This window comes from Apiospora phragmitis (assembly GCF_038363925.1).
Source record: "Apiospora phragmitis strain CBS 135458 chromosome Unknown utg000005l:1.0-4161743.0:1.0-4166827.0, whole genome shotgun sequence".
Lineage (NCBI taxonomy): Eukaryota > Fungi > Ascomycota > Sordariomycetes > Amphisphaeriales > Apiosporaceae > Apiospora > Apiospora phragmitis.
Genome location: NW_027117403.1, coordinates 3,077,733 through 3,094,280, shown reverse-complemented (window position 1 = coordinate 3,094,280; position 16,548 = coordinate 3,077,733). Strand labels below are relative to the sequence as shown.

At 54.1% G+C, this 16,548-nt stretch overlaps 8 protein-coding genes across 8 annotated transcripts; 1 reads left to right on the top strand and 7 right to left on the bottom strand.

Annotated features, from left to right (window-relative positions):
- Positions 1-32: 32 nt before the first annotated feature.
- Positions 33-1,538, bottom strand: PG994_004943 (uncharacterized protein; the record flags this gene model as incomplete). The annotated part of the gene is made up of 3 exons (XM_066856352.1): positions 33-200; positions 311-1,321; positions 1,368-1,538. The coding sequence occupies 3 exons, from the start codon at positions 1,536-1,538 to the stop codon at positions 33-35; spliced, it is 1,350 nt and encodes a 449-aa protein (XP_066718519.1).
- A 154-nt stretch (positions 1,539-1,692) lies between these two features.
- On the bottom strand, positions 1,693-2,151 carry PG994_004942 (uncharacterized protein; the record flags this gene model as incomplete). Its single annotated transcript, XM_066856351.1, has 2 exons — positions 1,693-1,828; positions 2,081-2,151. The coding sequence occupies 2 exons, from the start codon at positions 2,149-2,151 to the stop codon at positions 1,693-1,695; spliced, it is 207 nt and encodes a 68-aa protein (XP_066718518.1).
- Positions 2,152-3,632: 1,481 nt separating this feature from the next.
- On the bottom strand, positions 3,633-4,298 carry PG994_004941 (uncharacterized protein; the record flags this gene model as incomplete). Its single annotated transcript, XM_066856350.1, has 2 exons — positions 3,633-3,879; positions 4,012-4,298. 2 exons carry the CDS (start codon positions 4,296-4,298, stop codon positions 3,633-3,635), a joined length of 534 nt encoding a protein of 177 aa, XP_066718517.1.
- A 1,994-nt stretch (positions 4,299-6,292) lies between these two features.
- On the top strand, positions 6,293-9,873 carry PG994_004940 (uncharacterized protein; the record flags this gene model as incomplete). The annotated part of the gene is made up of 3 exons (XM_066856349.1): positions 6,293-8,095; positions 8,118-8,479; positions 8,568-9,873. The coding sequence occupies 3 exons, from the start codon at positions 6,293-6,295 to the stop codon at positions 9,871-9,873; spliced, it is 3,471 nt and encodes a 1,156-aa protein (XP_066718516.1).
- Positions 9,874-10,281: 408 nt separating this feature from the next.
- Positions 10,282-11,310, bottom strand: PG994_004939 (Xylosidase/arabinosidase; the record flags this gene model as incomplete). The annotated part of the gene is made up of 1 exon (XM_066856348.1): positions 10,282-11,310. One exon carries the CDS (start codon positions 11,308-11,310, stop codon positions 10,282-10,284), a length of 1,029 nt encoding a protein of 342 aa, XP_066718515.1.
- A 925-nt stretch (positions 11,311-12,235) lies between these two features.
- Positions 12,236-13,118, bottom strand: PG994_004938 (uncharacterized protein; the record flags this gene model as incomplete). The annotated part of the gene is made up of 2 exons (XM_066856347.1): positions 12,236-12,774; positions 12,839-13,118. The coding sequence occupies 2 exons, from the start codon at positions 13,116-13,118 to the stop codon at positions 12,236-12,238; spliced, it is 819 nt and encodes a 272-aa protein (XP_066718514.1).
- Positions 13,119-13,886: 768 nt separating this feature from the next.
- PG994_004937 (uncharacterized protein) lies at positions 13,887-14,768 on the bottom strand (the record flags this gene model as incomplete). The annotated part of the gene is made up of 2 exons (XM_066856346.1): positions 13,887-14,452; positions 14,507-14,768. 2 exons carry the CDS (start codon positions 14,766-14,768, stop codon positions 13,887-13,889), a joined length of 828 nt encoding a protein of 275 aa, XP_066718513.1.
- Positions 14,769-15,475: 707 nt separating this feature from the next.
- On the bottom strand, positions 15,476-16,502 carry PG994_004936 (uncharacterized protein; the record flags this gene model as incomplete). The annotated part of the gene is made up of 3 exons (XM_066856345.1): positions 15,476-16,059; positions 16,114-16,198; positions 16,257-16,502. 3 exons carry the CDS (start codon positions 16,500-16,502, stop codon positions 15,476-15,478), a joined length of 915 nt encoding a protein of 304 aa, XP_066718512.1.
- Between the last annotated feature and the right edge of the window lie 46 nt (positions 16,503-16,548).

Genomic DNA, 16,548 nt, shown 5'->3' with positions numbered 1-16,548 from the left:
GAGCCTGCTTTGCTATGTTATAAACGCCAAACTTATTCCTTTTTGTAGCCCATCACCTCTTCCATCCAGGGGTATACCGACGAGTTCGCTAAGGGGTAGCCCATGTGCAGGGCATTGGAGAAGAAGCGCGCCTCCTTAGGGGATCCGTACTCAAACAACATCATCGAGTCCTCGATAGGCATAAGACCGTCCAGGGTGCCCTAATAACAGAGTTCTCTCGTTAGCAAGACGCATCATCACCATCGTCTCCATTTTCTTCTTTTATTCTCTTCCGTGGGTGGGCAAGAAAGGGGGGAACGCCAATACTCACATTGACCAGCAACAGCCGACAAGAAGGCCCCTGAATGATCCCATTCTCCAACAACGAGAACTTCTTCTGCACGCCCGCCTTGTATGCCTCGACGCTCGCGAAGCCATGCTTCATCGCGAAGGCCGGGCTCAACTCGAAGGGGTACTCATGCCCGTCGGCGCGGTCCATCCAGTCCTGGTCGAAAAAATGATGCACGCCCGCGCCCTGGGCGACGGCGCCCCGGATCCGGTCTTTGTGCGTGTGCGCGATGCGCACGGCGTAGTAACCGCCCGCGCTTAATCCCCAAACCAGCAGGCGCCCCATGTCAAACCGACCATCTTGTTCCATCCACGCCAGCACGCTGTCCCAGAGCCGCTCGGGCGCCGTGGGGTCCGCCGAATCGGCCGGGCAGTCCGCGGTCCCCGGAATCTCGACCACAACAGCGGCCCAGCCGCGCGCCAGGAACTCGTCGCAGCGCACCGTGTTGTCAGGCCTGTAGCCGTCGAGCCCCGTGAACAGCAGGACGGCGGGGAACTTGGGCGTCGGGATCTCCTCGCCCTCGCCGGCCACGTCGTGCAGATGGGCAGCGTCGCTGTGGTCGGGCACGCGCACGTAGGCCGGGATGGTGGCGCGGTCGCGGCCCTGGGCGTGCGTGTGCGGGATGTCGACCTCGACGACGGGCTCGTCCCAGGACGCGCCGGCCTTCATGTAGACGCGCTTCTGCCACTCCCAGGCGTGCCACTTCTCGGGGCAGCTGACGTCGGGAAAGGCGGTGACGTAGGGGAACCGGGCGATTCGCAAGACGCACGCGGCGCGGAGATATACATCGGACGCCTCTTTCTTGTTGCCGGCCTTCACGGCGGCGTCGCCGCGCTCCTCGAGCGACGCGGCCACGCTGAAGAAGGCGCGGGTGTAGGCGGGCGCGTTGCCGTCGTCGACGCCGTCGGCGATGAGCTGCTCGAAGACGGGCGCGAAGTCCTCGTAGGCGCCGTCGTGGAAGGGGTACAGCGCCTTGGTGCAGGGGAACTTCCACTTGGTCTCCCCAGAGCGCGCGCATGCCGCCGTGGTGCGGCATGACGCGCTCGAAGGCCTCGTTGCCCATCAGCCAGCGGCGCGGCTGCGAGGCGCTGAAGACGTCGTTGGGCTTGCCAGTGGTGGAGGAGCTAGGAGGGGTGGAGGAAGAAGAGACGGCGCCGGGGCCGGACGCGGGCGCCGCGCGGGTGGGTAATTCGATTTTATGCGGAGACATGGTGGTGGTATGTAGGCAGGTGGGTCGCAAAAATAAGGGGGGGAGATCGGAGACGGTACAATAATTCGAGATCGGATGAACAGGGGATCGAGCAAACAGGGATGGCGACGCTGCGACGGCGGCGAACTAGTTGTACAGTAATTTGGAGACGAGGCTATATTTCCACAATCTCGAACCCGGCGTCGGCGGCGTAGTTGGCGGGAGTGCCGAGGCGTGAGATGACGACCTTGCCCGAACGCTTGCGAATGACTACTCTGGGAGTGTTGTACCAGTTGCTCTTCTCACGGACTCTGTTGAATCACCATGTTAGTAGCTTCTAACTCTATGCTGCAGGAAAGATTAATAAGACGATGTGGCACCGAGCCCAACAAGAGTATCTGCAAGGCCCAACTATCTTGTCGTGCAGCAATCTTGAGGTTAAACCCCCTTCCCCTGTAGGCGATTCTATGATAGTTGCTTGGTGGGAGGAGATGAAGTGTGGTAATGAGTGGCTTCAGTGGGAGTGCATTGCCACTTTCCACCATTCGGGCCAGGAAACTTACTGTCGTTGAAGAAGGGCGATGTTAGTTCGGATCAACAGGCCGCGAAATTGCTTGTCGGAATTCGAGCCCATGATGGTGAAGATATAGGGCCAGCAGGCGCTCGCTACGGCTGAGACGGGGGAAGACGAGAATAGAGCACGGAGCCGGAGCTAGGGGACGACGACGATGATTTGCTTGCGCGATGCTGCGTTGGGAGCCCCCGCACAGTCAAAGTTGGGGATATCCGGAGTCCGTGTGGAGAGTTGACGAGTACGAAGCGGGTAGACAAAAAGGAAAGTAGACCAAAGAACAACCGTGGGGGTTGGTAGAAAATTGGAATTGTCAAGAGTTAAGAAACAGTTCAGTGTACAAGGCTAGCTGGCATGCGTCTGTCTTACGAGTAGGTATGCTGAGGCTATGGATAGATGGAGTGTCAGGTGAATGAATAGGTAGAAGTTATCTTGATACCCTGTTGGAGACAGAGAGAGGTGCGAACGATTGTGGCCTTTAAGTAACGTAGGACCACGATGAGGTATCCCGTGTCCGGATGAGGAGAAGGGGGAGGGGCTCGCCTCGTTGCAAGGTGCTTTCGCTGGCTCGCTCTGACTCGAAATAGGGTTAGCGGGTTGTCAGTGTAGAATGTACGATTTAGCATGTGCGTTTTCGTCGCGCATGTGTCAGAGAGGCGCATGCAGCTTTGTAGAGCCCACGTAAGTGGAAGCGAAGAGGAGAGCGGAAGAGGTACATTGGATGTGTCTCACAATTGCCCGTCGGCAGCGCCCGCATTTTACTCAGGGTTCGGGCTGGCTGGGCCGCCCGCCGCTGGGGGGGAAAGGACAACGGGGGAGAGTGTGTGAGAGAGAGCTATCCATTTGCTTTGGTTGTACACGGTTAGCTCTTGTTTGGTTCGCACCATCCCCCCCCAAGTGTAACGGGCTACCCGGCATCCCTTCTTCAACGACCAGAAGCTAGCGGTATATGCGGAATCTACAGTGAAAACGGGCTTCATCGTCGTGAGATTATAGTCTTGCGCCCTCAAGTCGCTGACTGTGTTAATTTGCTTCAAATAGGTAGAGTTTGGGAGAGATCACGGGGTATGCGCCTCGTTGCTGGGTATGCTATAGTAGCCAAGCGAACTCCTTTTTCACATGCCAACGGCGGCTGATTGCCTGGACACGCTTGAGGTAATGGCATAACGTCTCGATGATTATTGAGGTGTGTCCTGGAGTGTGCCCCTCTTTCGGGAAGCACACGTCAGTAGTCCACTGCCGTCTATCACGTACTGCTGCATGTATCATCACTTCTATTGCATTTGTCTGACTCCCTTAATCCAGCTGGCCGGCTTGTCTGTCGTATGTCCCATCCCGCCCAATGCCCAATCCAATCGAAATCACAACTCTATAACTTGGCGTCTACTAGGCTTGATTGAATCAGCCCACCCCCCTGAATTTCAAAACGCCTGTACTCGGGCGTCTTTCCCGGGTATTATATATGCCTTCTTCTATATATGCCCCGGAGATAATGCCTCCGGGTGGAAGTATGAGGTGAAACAAGAAGCGTCACTGCTCTCCCTTTACTGGGCAGGCTTACTCTTGTCCCCGGTGTAGTAGTGTGCCATTTCCAGACCGGCCCGTCGGAAGCCGCACTTGACGTAAAAGCCTTCGTTGGCTTCGCTGCAGTCCAGGATCGTCTTGTAGCAGCCGACCTTCTCGGCGACGTAGTCGAGCGCCTGGATCAGGCGTAGACCCAGCTTCTTGCCTTGTTGATCTTTCGCGACGGCGATGTCTTCGATGTGACCGACGAGACCGAGGCTGTGGATGCTATTGATCAAGAAAAAAAAGGTTAGACTTCGCTTGCACACAAGTATAGAGTCGATATGCGCTCCAATTGCGATTCCTCCTGCGATCGGGCCTATCCTTTAACTTGGGAGGGACGGGCTGGATGTTTCTTACAATTTGCGCTCCACGATCAGGGCGCCCGTGCCGACAATGACGGGCTTCCCGCTGCTCGAGTCTTCAATGACCAGCAGATAGTAGCTGTCGTTCTGTGCCATCCAGTTGTACCGCTCGGTGAAGGCCTCCTTCGAGATCTCGCCGACGGTGGTCAGGACGCGCAGGCAGTCGAGGAAGCCGGCATCGTAATCGGAGGGGCGGAGGGCGCGGGCAGTGTAGCCGGCGGGGAGGGCGGCTTGCACCTCCGGGTTGATGAGGTCGGACGAGAAGAGGCCTTGTTCCGCCATGATAGTTGATCGGGGTGGTGGGATCTGGTGATTAAGACTTGGCACAGGAAGCTTAAAATCGAAAAATCGAGGGGACAAGGTGGGTATCCGCGGGCGCGCAGATGTGACGTGGTGCAAGCGAGCGAAGGAAGAACTGTCAACAAATAAACAGAACAGCAAGTCTAGGCTTTCTGTGTAGTTGGCAATTGCCCCTGAGGAATGATCGTGCTTCGAAGCGAGTGGAAGAGTTGGAATCAGAGTTTGATGAAGGGAGGGGAAGATGTCAAAGAACAATTGACGGAACGATATGACGAGATTCCTTTGTATATAGTACGGCCGCCCACTGTTGTTGAATTGACCGAGAAAAACAAACACAACCTGGAATACGAGGGTCACACTGCGAGCGAGCGAACGGGACACCAAAAGCAGGTTCACGTTCGTCTTTGCTTCATTTCTTTCCCTGACTTGACCGTCGGAGCTCAGCCTCACAGCCTCTCTCGAGGCAGGGTCCCATAGCTGGCCCCGGAAGCAGGGACCAATGCGACAGAACGGGCCTAAAAGCTAAGCACGGTGGCACGGTGTCGATTATTAGTAGCTAAGAATAGCGCTGGACTTCTCGCGAGTCGCATCCATCTCATCTCAGCATTAGACCCATCGGACACTGCGGTAGTGGACGATCAATTAATTGCCCACCACTTACATATGTAGTTCTGCGGGAAGAAACCGATGCAGCTCTCTCTAGGCTGCTTCAATATCCATATTACACAAGGCGTAACGAGAGCTGAATTCTGGCAGCTTCTAGAGTCTTTCTACGCGAAGAAGCAGTTGTTCTTTGGCTTGATGGGATGAAATTTTGGCTAAAAACACCTAAGCTTAGACAAACGGTGTCTGATTCCGGATGGAGCCTCCCTGGATGGGAAACCGGCAATTCACTCAGTTTTCGCCGGTAACACGACGGTAAGAGGACACACAGACAGCAAGCATGAAGTGAATCAATGCGACTTCTTCTTTCCGTTCTTGTCCTCCGCAAGTTTGTCCGCGTGGACTTTTCTTCTTTTTGCTGTAGCCCGCCCCGCATGTACGTTTAATGTCGATTGAACGACTACCATCTACGACTATGGACTTCCCACTATCCTGTAACTAAACAAAAGTAAAACCCAGGTAGATGTCGCATTAGAGATATCCATTACCTGTCGACCTCGCAATAAGGTGCTTCTACCCAAAATCAATTGAATTTGTTCTCTGGTTGACTGCCCCTAATAGGTTCATTACTGTAATCAATCAATCCTTCACGTGAAAACGAGTGGCCCATTTTCGTCCCGACCCTTGCAAGTACATGCACTGGTTCGTTGTCATTGCCTTTTTCCTGCTGCCCCATTTCCCGTGCCACGTTCTGCCCAACAAGAAAGCGCTGGGGACCTGCATTTCGTCATCCGTCACTTTTATTCAGGGGAATTCAACCAATGCAGGTCATATCGCCTTACCAGCCGGATCGTCGATCACTTCAAACGTGGAAGTTGCCCATCGCCCGCCATTCCGTGACCTGCACTCTACTTAAAGTATCATTTGCACAACTGCGCAACAAATCAAAGGTGCATTTGCCTGTTATCTTTCTGTCTAAGGCGAGGTACACTTTTGGCCGGCGTTTTCAAGCTCTGCCCCGCGTCGTCACATGCCTCTTCCTCATACGCCAGAGCCAACCATCAGTTAAACTCTGGATGAAAACGTCCGATCTAGGGGATCGCCACCAATGTAATTCGACGGCCATCGTTTAATGAAGCTGGTACCTCATCATCATTACCATTGCAACCTGGTTGGAGTGCCTGGCGCGACAGCATGTTTTGGTCAATAATCGCCTCCATACGTTGATGTTTCATGCATGTAAACACTACCTCGTCGCTGCCTTCCTTTTCTAGCTCCTGTAATTCTCCTTGATCGACCCGGCCTTACATGACTGGGATACTCCTGTTCCTGAACGTCTCGGGCTGGGAGCTGGCCACCACATACAGGTGACGATGGAGACCAACCGCCATGACGACCACACTCAGAACGAATCAAGCGACGAGCTCACCGAGTTACCCGGCGATGAAGTCCATGAGCAGGAGCACCTTCATGAACAGCACCTTCATCAGCAACAACAGCACCTTGCATCGATTTCACCAGGTAAGACTCTTTTGCCGCACCCGATAGCAGGTGCAGTCAGCCTTGCGGCTCGCTCAACGGCTTTTGCCATACGCGCAACCACCTTCGTCGGAAGTTTCGGCTTCACTGCCGCCAAATTCACCACTCTTTCGAGTCTCGAGCTGAGCAGAGCCTTCTTCGAGACCGTCCTCAGCAGGGCCGGCCGAGATGTCATTTCGAGGTCTCGGACCGACCTCGGCAGGAACAATGCCGAGTCGCTACTGGAACGGGGTCTCGACGGGATCCACCAAGCTTTGCTGCAGGCCGTCTTCTGGACCGCAACCGGCTTCCAGGTTACCGAAACGGGAGTCACGGCGGCCTCTCAAGTATCACAGCTGTTACTGTCGGTTCTGGACCAATTTTTCGGCTCAACCGACTCCTCCAGAGCTATCGCCAGTATCATAACCCTGATCCGGCGCGAGTTCCAGAACCCCGCCACTGGCGTGCAAGGAGAAAGGGTCGGAGTTGTAGACATCGTGTTGGCCCTTGCTGGCCTTGCCTATCTACAGAACTCGTGCCGCAAGACCATCCAAGACGAGATTCGAACCAGCGGCCAAGAAGAAATCATCTGGGATGTTGTCGTCTTGAATGACGGCGAGCGTGTCGATGTTCATCAAGATAGCTTATATGGTGTACACAGAGGAAACTATGCACAGCGTAGTCTTCGCAGTGTCAGAGGAGGCCGGGATGACATCATTGACGCGGTTCAACAGCATGGCGAGCATGAGAGCGGAGACGAGGATGATCTACCCGAGGTCAACCTCAGAAAACAAATCATGAGCTCTCTCCCCAAGGACACGAATGTCTCCATATCTACCTCGACCACGACCACCAAGATCATCACAGTAGAGATCAAGGGGACACCCGATATTCCCATCTTGACGCCCCCGGGTGCAGACATGATCGAAAGCGAGATTGTGAATCCCGTCAACGCTCTTGCAAGTGGCACTCGGGATGAGATCCCGATATACCGCGTCGTGTATCGGATCAGTCGCAACACGAACAGAAGCACTGCCATTGAGCAGGATTCCGAAGACGACGATGATACCAGATCTCGAGTCGAAATCTTGGATGACGACGACGACTCTTCAGAAGAAGAGGAGGAGGAAGTCATAGAAAAGCCTCTACCGGCGCCCCCACCGCCGCCGAAAACACCACGGACGTCAACTATGCCTACCACCACCCTTCCAGTGAAGACTGCGGATGGCCCGAAGCGGATGCAGAGATCAGTGTCCTCGACCGGTTCCACAGGCAGTAACCCGGCAACCTCGCCCAAGGAGCGCAACTCACAGATCCCACTGCCCAAGCCGCCGCCCGAAAACGCTGCGAACCAGAAACGCCAACGGCAACCTCCCAGTGGAGCAAAGAAGTCGGAGGAGACACCGTTGACACCTCAGTCTATCCACAAGCCAGCAGGTAAACCCAAAGAGAATGACTCGGTGGGAAATAAACCAGGAGAGAAGCGTGGAGGATTAAGGAATGCATTCAAGAAGAGCTCGGTTCCTGGCCTTGCCAATCTTCTCAACAAGGAAGCCAGCACTGAAAATGCCCCGGCTACAACCAAAGCCAAGACTGGAATGCGGCCTCCATGGGGAAGCAACAAGTCCGCGCCGAATACACATCAGCGCAGCCATACTGTCATGACGCCCGCCCGCCCAGCCGTCCCCTAACCGGACACCTAATCTCATTCCTGCCCGTGAGGCCCCCCGTGCCCCGCAGCGAGGGAACCCTAACTACTTTTCATCGCGAGATCTTGGCACGCTCGAAGATGGCCCGGGCCATAGCAGAAGCCAGTCGCGGTCGAGCTTCATAGCAGTGCAGCAACGTCGGCGAAATTCGACAGTGTCGCAAACTGACACCTTCTCCATCCAGTCTTATGAAAGCCGGCCTGGGTCTCCCACCTATTATCGGTCTGAGTATCGAAGTAGCAATGTGCCTAAATCGAAACCGGGCAACGAGGCCAGCGAATTGGTGCCACCTTCTCCGCAGCGACATCCCAACAGGACAAGAATGGGCGGCCTGTACTCACCAAGTATCTACACACTTCGGGCGAGTCCCCTCGCAGACGTCACTCGTATTGTCTTCGTACCACCAAAAGAGCGCATACAGTGACTCCGAAGCTGTCGATACGCTCAGGAAAACGGGTATGGTTGGCGGAATGTTCCCCAACTTCCACATCCTGAGAAACATTACACGGTACAGCCGGTACGCATCTGCTGCTTACGGGTCCAACTTCTTGAAGTTCATGGGCATTTCGAAACAGATGCCTCAATTGAAAGCCCATGATGACACACACCAAGATGTACGATCTTTCGCGCACCACACGGAACTACCGCCGGATAGTATTCTGTTGTCATCATACGTCGATCCTCAGGGAGGTTCCGACTCCACTGGTTCTACCGACACTGGCATCCCCTTGGTCCACACGATCGCCCTCGATGAGCAATCAAAGGCTGTCGTGTTATCTTGCCGCGGGACTTTGGGATTCGAAGATGTCTTGGCTGACATGATGTGCGAGTACGATGACCTGCTTTGGAGAGGCAAGAACTACAAGGTTCACAAGGGCATCCATGCATCTGCTCGCCGTCTTCTGTATGGAGGCGACGGGAGAGTTCTAGTCACACTGAAGGAAACCCTTGAAGAGTTCCCCGATTACGGTCTTGTTCTATGTGGCCATTCACTTGGTGGTGCGGTCACGGCACTACTTGGGGCCATGCTCGCCGAGCCAGCGACTACCGGCACGGCCTTCGTTACTTCTGCTCAGCAACACCGGAGATTGCTGACTGATGGTCAAGGTTCTTCAGCCGACAATGGCGCGATCTGCCTGCCGCCTGGAAGACCTATCCACGTTTACGCATATGGACCTCCATCTACAATGTCGCCATCCCTCCAAAAGGCCACTCGAGGCTTGATCACGAGTATCGTACATGGAAACGACCTCGTCCCTTATCTGTCCCTTGGTGTTCTGCATGACTTCCAAGCCCTCGCGCTTGGTTTCAAGACGGACAACTCGGAGGCCAAGGCCGAAGTCCGCCGGCGGATATGGGAAGGGTTTTCAAGTGGCGTTGCGGATCGATGGTACAGCAACCCGCCGAAATACCGCGACGAGGAGGACGACAAGTGGGCCTATGCCGCCTTGAAGACGCTGCGCGCCACCATGATGAGCCCGAAGCTGCTTCCTCCCGGCGAGGTCTTCGCGGTCGAGAGCACGCCTTGCTTGCGCCGGGATGCTTTCCTGCAGGTCGGCGAGGAACAGATCGGCCGCCCCGCCACGCGCATAGTGCTGAAGTATGTCCGAGATGTGGAGAGCCGCTTTGGCGAGGTCAGATTCGGCGCGAGTATGTTGACTGACCATAGCCCTGGGAGATATGAAAACGCGCTCCGGCGGCTTAATCTCGGCGTTGTGGAATCTTGATACTTTTGAATTTTTCTTTTATAAATGGGAGCGGGTCACTGAGTACTGGGTATTTGGGATATGCGCGGGAGCAACCAACATTACACTTTTGGGGCTAACAGAGATAAAGATTTCGAATAGCCAGGACTTTGAATTAGCACATCATACCCCCTTTTCCTTTGTGTCGCGCACGGGATGGAGAGATTACTTAGATAGATAGAAACAGACAGTATCTATCATACAGCAATGGAAGCAATTCAATGAAGCGTAGCACAGAACGTTGGCTGAAAAGAGCAACGCGCGAGCTACTTTTGTTGTCTTCTTTCTCTATGAAATATATATATGTACGTTTCTCGTCTTTGGAGCTGTTAAGCGCTCGCAAGCCCCCAAAAGCAACCAGTCTTTCCAGCACTAGCTACGGAGTATTATTCAGTCCTGCTTGGTGAACATCTTGCCGTCCGCGTCGTAGAAGATCTCGCGGACCTTGACGCAGCGCAGGTGGTTGACGCCCTTGCTAAGCTCGCAGTCGTGGTGAAAGAGCCACCAGCGCGACTCGAACTCGACGATGGAGTGGTGCGTGGTCCAGCCCAGCACGGGCTCGAGCAGGCGGCCGCCGTACGTGAAGGGGCCCGTAGGCGATTTCGAAGTGGCGTACACCAGGTAGTGCGTGTCGCCCGTCGAGTAGCTGAAGTAGTACGTGTCGCCGCGCTTGTGCATCCAGGCCGCCTCGAAGAAGCGGCGGTCGTGATCGTCGGCGTCGATTGGCTCGCCCGTCTCGGGGGCTAGGATGACGAGGTCTTGGGCGCCTTCGGGGGTGAACTGGCGCATGTTGGGGTCGAGCTTCGAGACTTTGGGGAACAGGGCTTTCGCGCCTGCGCCTTTTGGCTCTTGGGGCCCCGACCAGGCCGCGTCGAAGTTGCGGCCGTCGTTCTTGTTGCCGGATTCCCCCGCCGACTGGTAGCACTGCAGCTGCCCGCCCCAGAGCCCGCCGAAGTACAGGTACGCGTCGCCCGTGTCCGGGTCCACGAACGAGGCCGGGTCGATGCTGAAGCTGCCCGGGATGGGCTCCGGGTCGGCCCTGAAGGGCCCCTCGGGCGCGTCGCCCACGGCGACGCCGATCCGGAAGATGCCCGCGTGGTCGCGCGCGGGGAAGTAGAGGTAGTACTTGCCGTCGCGCGGGCCCTGCGCGGCGTCGGGGGCCCAGAGCTGCTTGGCGGCCCAGGGGACGTCCTCGGTGCGCAGGACGACGCCGTGGTCGACGACGGCGTCGGCAGTGTAGGGGGGGTCCAGCGAGGAGGTGGAGAAGACGTGGTAGTCGGCCATGTCGTACTGGTCGCCGTTGTCGTTGAACGCGATGTCCGTCTCGCGGTCGTGCGAGGGGTAGATGTAGACACGGCCGTTGAAGACGTGGGCGCTGGGGTCGGCCGTGTAGATGTTGGTTATCAGGGGGGGCGTCATCTTGGGTTGTGTTGTTTTATTCCTTCTCTCTCTCTTAATCTATGGGTGTTTTGGACAGGGAGAAATCCCAATGTCTTGGGCGTTTAATGTGTAGATGTAGGGATAGCTCACGATGCCAAGGATGGTGTTGGAGATGCAATGGATGTAATGACTCGAGGACTTGGGAGATGCGGCGACAGTTCTTATACACTTGAACTCGAATCAACTTCCCTCGGGGCCAAGCTACGATCATGTTAGTTCTAGTCGTATGATAATGGATTTTGTGTAGTCTTTGCCTTTTATACACGAGGCTTTTTTCTTCATTCTCGTCATTCATCCCGCAAACGCCCCAATTGCAGCTGGGGTTGGGGGCCTCTTCATCCCGGCCCGGCGGGATGGCCAGGGAGGGAAGCAGGCCAATTTATCCCAATTTAGCCGCGCCCTTTACCCAGCGATTCCGATGGGGCGCTCCCGTGGAACCACTTCGCCGCATGTCTCGGCGCCCCCTGGCTGCGTCGCCGTTTGCCAACTTTACTTCATGTGCATACAGTCGACATCCATGGCAATGATGAAATAAGCCGTGATGACTGGTTTTACGTGATCAGGTGTAGCTGGGATGATTGACAGCGATAGGAAAGCTAACGATGGGATAGTTGTGGTCAATTAGTCATTCTCAATGCTCATGGTGCTTATGAGGTGCATACAGAGCCGCAAAGCTGCGGAATGCCGCCAGATACATCACAAGTGTCCAGCTGAATTCTTAGTCCATGAGTGTTCGCATTATCTGCTCAATTGATCTAATAATGGCACCCCTGCGACTGGTTGACTAACATAGATACCAACGCGCTCTTCTTGTGATTCTGACAGCCCTGTAATGATCCATCCAGCTTCTGCAAACATCTGTATCTCTTCCGCTGTGGATCGTGTGTTCACCTTAGGCCTTCTGCTACTCAGACTGCTGTTCCTCGAAGCACTCAGAGCAGGTTCCAACAAGTACGTACTCTTCCTCTGGATCATGCGCTGCGTATCTGACGAGGCTGATCTCGGCGAATTTGGATTTCACGGAGGCGCATTCCGTGCACCACGTGGGCTTCGCCTGACAACAGTATCGCATCTCTTCCTCGTTCCAGGGAGACGACATGAGCCGAATCAAGGCTAATGCAAACTCGGGGATATTGTTTAACTCTCGCATGAAGCGATCGTCCTTGCTGAGAAGAAATTTTGTCTCTTTTAAGAAGCCCTCGATCGGCTTGCGCAGGGCCTCAAGATTAGGGCCACTCGTATATGCGTGACGAGCTGCATAAAAGAGTTGATCCAGATCTTCGTCGTCAAGAAGGGGTTTATCGTGAGCGTACTGCAGCACAGTGTCAAATTGGCAGCCTAGGAGGTTGCGTGCGTGGTCTCTTAGGTGGTCGATATCGAAATAGTCTGCAGCGATGAAGAGGTCAACAGCCTCTCTTAAGTCCTCGACTTCATAGAAGGGCACTGGTACACCATGTGCATCAGTAATGTAGACAACTAAAAATGGCCTTTATATGGCCCAACTTACCGTCTCCTGTGTAGAGATAATAAATGACATGTCCAACGGCCTTGGCATCTTGACCCTCAATGGTCAATTGGTTTGTAGTTGCCTCTCGGAATGGGCCAGTGAAGGCCTTGCTGAAGTATCCCGATCGAGAGCATATGATGGATTTGTGGATTGGCCATGTGTAGCCATTCGCGGTAACTTTGGCATCGGAGAATAGTTCGTTGTTGAACATTTCCTCGCCTGCGCGGTACATCATGTCCGCAGGCGCTTTGTCTACGCAGTGGTAGGGGTAGTCACCCATGATGGACCGAGACCACTGTTGAACTTGGCTTTCATGTGTTGTTCATGGAAGAGGTTCCGTACAACAACCCTGTGGTGTATTGAGGCGAATGGCGATGAGGAAAGATCCGAGCCAGCACAAGAATAGGAATTGTTTATGGGGTTGAGATATTCACGATGTCCTCACGTTGAACCCACGCCTGCCTCACCGTTTTGGCAGCAAACCCCTGCCCTCCCGTCCCCTCCCCCCCAAAACAATTACCGTTGAATGCCCATGAAATCCTTGCTCGCTGTGTACCTAGAGAGACGAATTCCAGCGCTTTCCACCAAATGGCCACCTCCTAGGGCAGCTACGACGAACGAATGAGCGTCCGATGCAATTGCTCTGTAAGCTCTACGGGTACGCAGTTATCAAGACACCATCTAGTATGCCGATGCCTTAGTTGGCATAGAATGAGATTGGGAGGCTCGTTATCTATCCTCATACCTGTCAATCAGACATTGATTAGCACTCAAGTCTCCTTAACGGCATCCTGCGAATTTGATGTCTAAGGCTTGTACACTCTATCCTGACGCGCCCGAGATGGTAGAGCACGGTAAGTAAATGTATTCTATCTGAATCTCTGAATATCTATGGTAACATCATGGTAGAATGTGAATCAGAATATGTTGATAATCTCTAATGTTGAGGCGATGCTACCATCCGTGAAGTAACAATATGATTCGGCTTTTCCAAGCATCCATACTTGTCTTCCCCTTCCGAGATCTTGCCCGACGGCCATGTTCAGCCCTAATTCTTGTCTATCTTGTAGCACCGGTCACACAGGCCACGAACCATCAGCTTACGAGATGCGTTGTCCGTAGAGACCCATGTCTGAGCACAGGGATGCGCCCAAATATCCTTGCTGAGGCAGTTATCACACTTTTCAGGCTGCTCTAAAGATACCATCGACTTGGCACCCTGATTAGAAGCATCCATCATGAGTTCGACTATGACCACTGCGAGCTCAGGCAGCTCTTTCAGAGCGTCGATGAAGCGGATGTCCCTGCCCACGATGGCGTAAGTGGTCTGGAGAAACTTGGCGAAGTACTTGCGCGGCATCTCGAAGTTTCCTGGCTGGGTGTAAACAATGCGCGCAGCAGAGAAGGATTGTTTCAAGTCATCGTCGGTCCAATTCTGTCTCATTCTTCGTAAAGCTGCGTTGGGGTCATTCCGGTATCTCCAGATATCACGGCCTTGTTGCAGAAACTTGGTTTTGAGGTTGGCGAGGATGTCGGTTTGCAGACTATCAATGCCAAAGTAGTCGGCGGCATTGTAGAGTTCAAGAAGCTGACTCAATTTGAGTTGTCTCGGCACTGTCATTTATGGTTAGCGAAGCGTCCAATGGGTCCTCAGACGGGTAAACGAACAGTGGCCGGTGTAAAGAAACTTCAAGAGCCGGTACACATTGTCAGGGTCTTGATTGCGAATCTTCAGCTTTCCCGTCTGGCCTTCCTTGAACCGGCCGGTGAAAGCCTTCTTGAAGTAATCTGATCGACTACACAGTATGGCTGTGTGGACTCGCCAGACCTTGTCGCCTGCGCTGACCTCGGCATCCGAGAAAAGTCCGCTTTCAAGGAGATCCTCACCAGTCTTTCTGACCATTTCGGCCCCTGCAGTCGTCCTGATCATGTTGGGTGTTGTGGCACGGCTGTCCCATTCCCACTCGCGGGGTTGATAGTTGTTGTTGAGGTAGTGGAGGAGAAGTTGGAAAGGTTGAGAGTCCGAGAGAAAATCCCAGTAAACAGAGCAGTGGTTTCTAGTTTACTTGGGCTTCAGAACTTGCTCCTGGCTTTTGAGGTAGCTACACGCATGTCACGTCAAAATGACTTTGCTAAAATTTGGGCAGGCACGTTGTAAGCGGGAGGCATAGTGAAATCGGGGCTGGTATGGCAATACAGGATATCAGGTGCCCGACTGCTCAGCCTTGAGATGAAAACGAGATCAGACGACTTCTACTAGACGAATACTGTACGTGAAGGATGCGGTCCTCTATGGTATTCTATCTTACTTGGCCGTAGCTGCTAAGGCTTGAAGCTAACCGATGACGACACGCATATCTCAGATATCCTTACGGTAATAGGTGTAGTTCTTTAGACCAAGTTTGTCTTTCGGAATATTCCAGATGGAATTTGTTCGCTGTTCAAGTTAGGTAAGAAGTGTGGTTGTGAACTTGGTAAGGAATAGGTCAAACCGCGTCTCTGACGTCAAGAATACGGATACAGAAGGCAAGTGTTGGGGTCGTATCTTATTGGAGAGGAGAGTAGGAGCTGGCTTGGTCCAGCTGGAGCACCTGGTCCATTCTGCCTGCGACCAAGAAACACTCTTCTTCCCGCAATTCATCTATCATGTGTATCTACTGGTACATGGAACAGAACAGGGGGATAAAGCTGCATATTCCTCCAGCCTCTAGGCAGTAGACTCATCCACCTTTGCGGCTGCCTCCTCTGCATCACTTTCATTGGCAGCTCCCTCTGGGGCTTCGTGAGCCGACTCTGCCTGTGTGACCTTTTTCGAACTCCACCCACAGCCGCGGATCCTTCCTGGACAACCATCAAGTGCGATGGTATGCCTGCAAACAGGCAGCTGGTTCTGGCCACGAAGTCCACGAAGTCCACGATGGGCTTCTGCAATGCCTTGTATGACGGCTTTGGCAGGCCATAAGCTGCTTTGGTGATCTCCTCGATCTCGGCGATGGTGTTCTTCGGGAGGTAGGTTGCCAGATCTCTGGCTCGGTTGACCTCGTTGTCCGGCTTTTGCAAAGCCAGGCACGCATTGGCCACAAGGCCGGCGAGTTGGGCCAGGGCTCGGTTGAGTGCCTCGACCGCGGAAGCGTCCAGGCGTGGGATCTCGAGATGGTCGGCGATGAGGAATATGCGGTAGCTGCATGTGATTGGCGGGTCGGTCTCGAGACTCTTGGGGACTGGGTGGCGCGGCAAGTATTTTCCAGTCAGCTAGGCATTTCGTAATGATCAACATCGCTCAGCGTAGACATAGGTAATTGCGAGCTCAAACTCGGGCTTGGAGAAGCCTTGGAGGACCAGCTTATCTTTCTCCGGTTCCTTCGACAAGGTTAGTAATTGAAAAGGCGGAGCAGAAAACTGTTCTTGTTTGACTTACCCCAAGACCGCCAGAGAACGCTGCCTTGAAGAAGGGAGCTCGGAAGCAAATGAAGCACTTGTGAAAGTTCCATGTGCGGTCTTCACATGTGACCTGGCAGTCGGAGAACTCGCCCGTATACAGCAGGTTCAGGTCTGCCTGAGATCTCATATCAGACCCATAATAGCAGTAGGCGCTTACCTCAAACCGAATGCAGACATCCTCGGCGCCGATATCAGGGCGCTGACAGACCTGACGCACATACATGTTGAAGGCAAGTAGTGGCAAGTCTTGAAGTGTTGAGAAGTCGAAG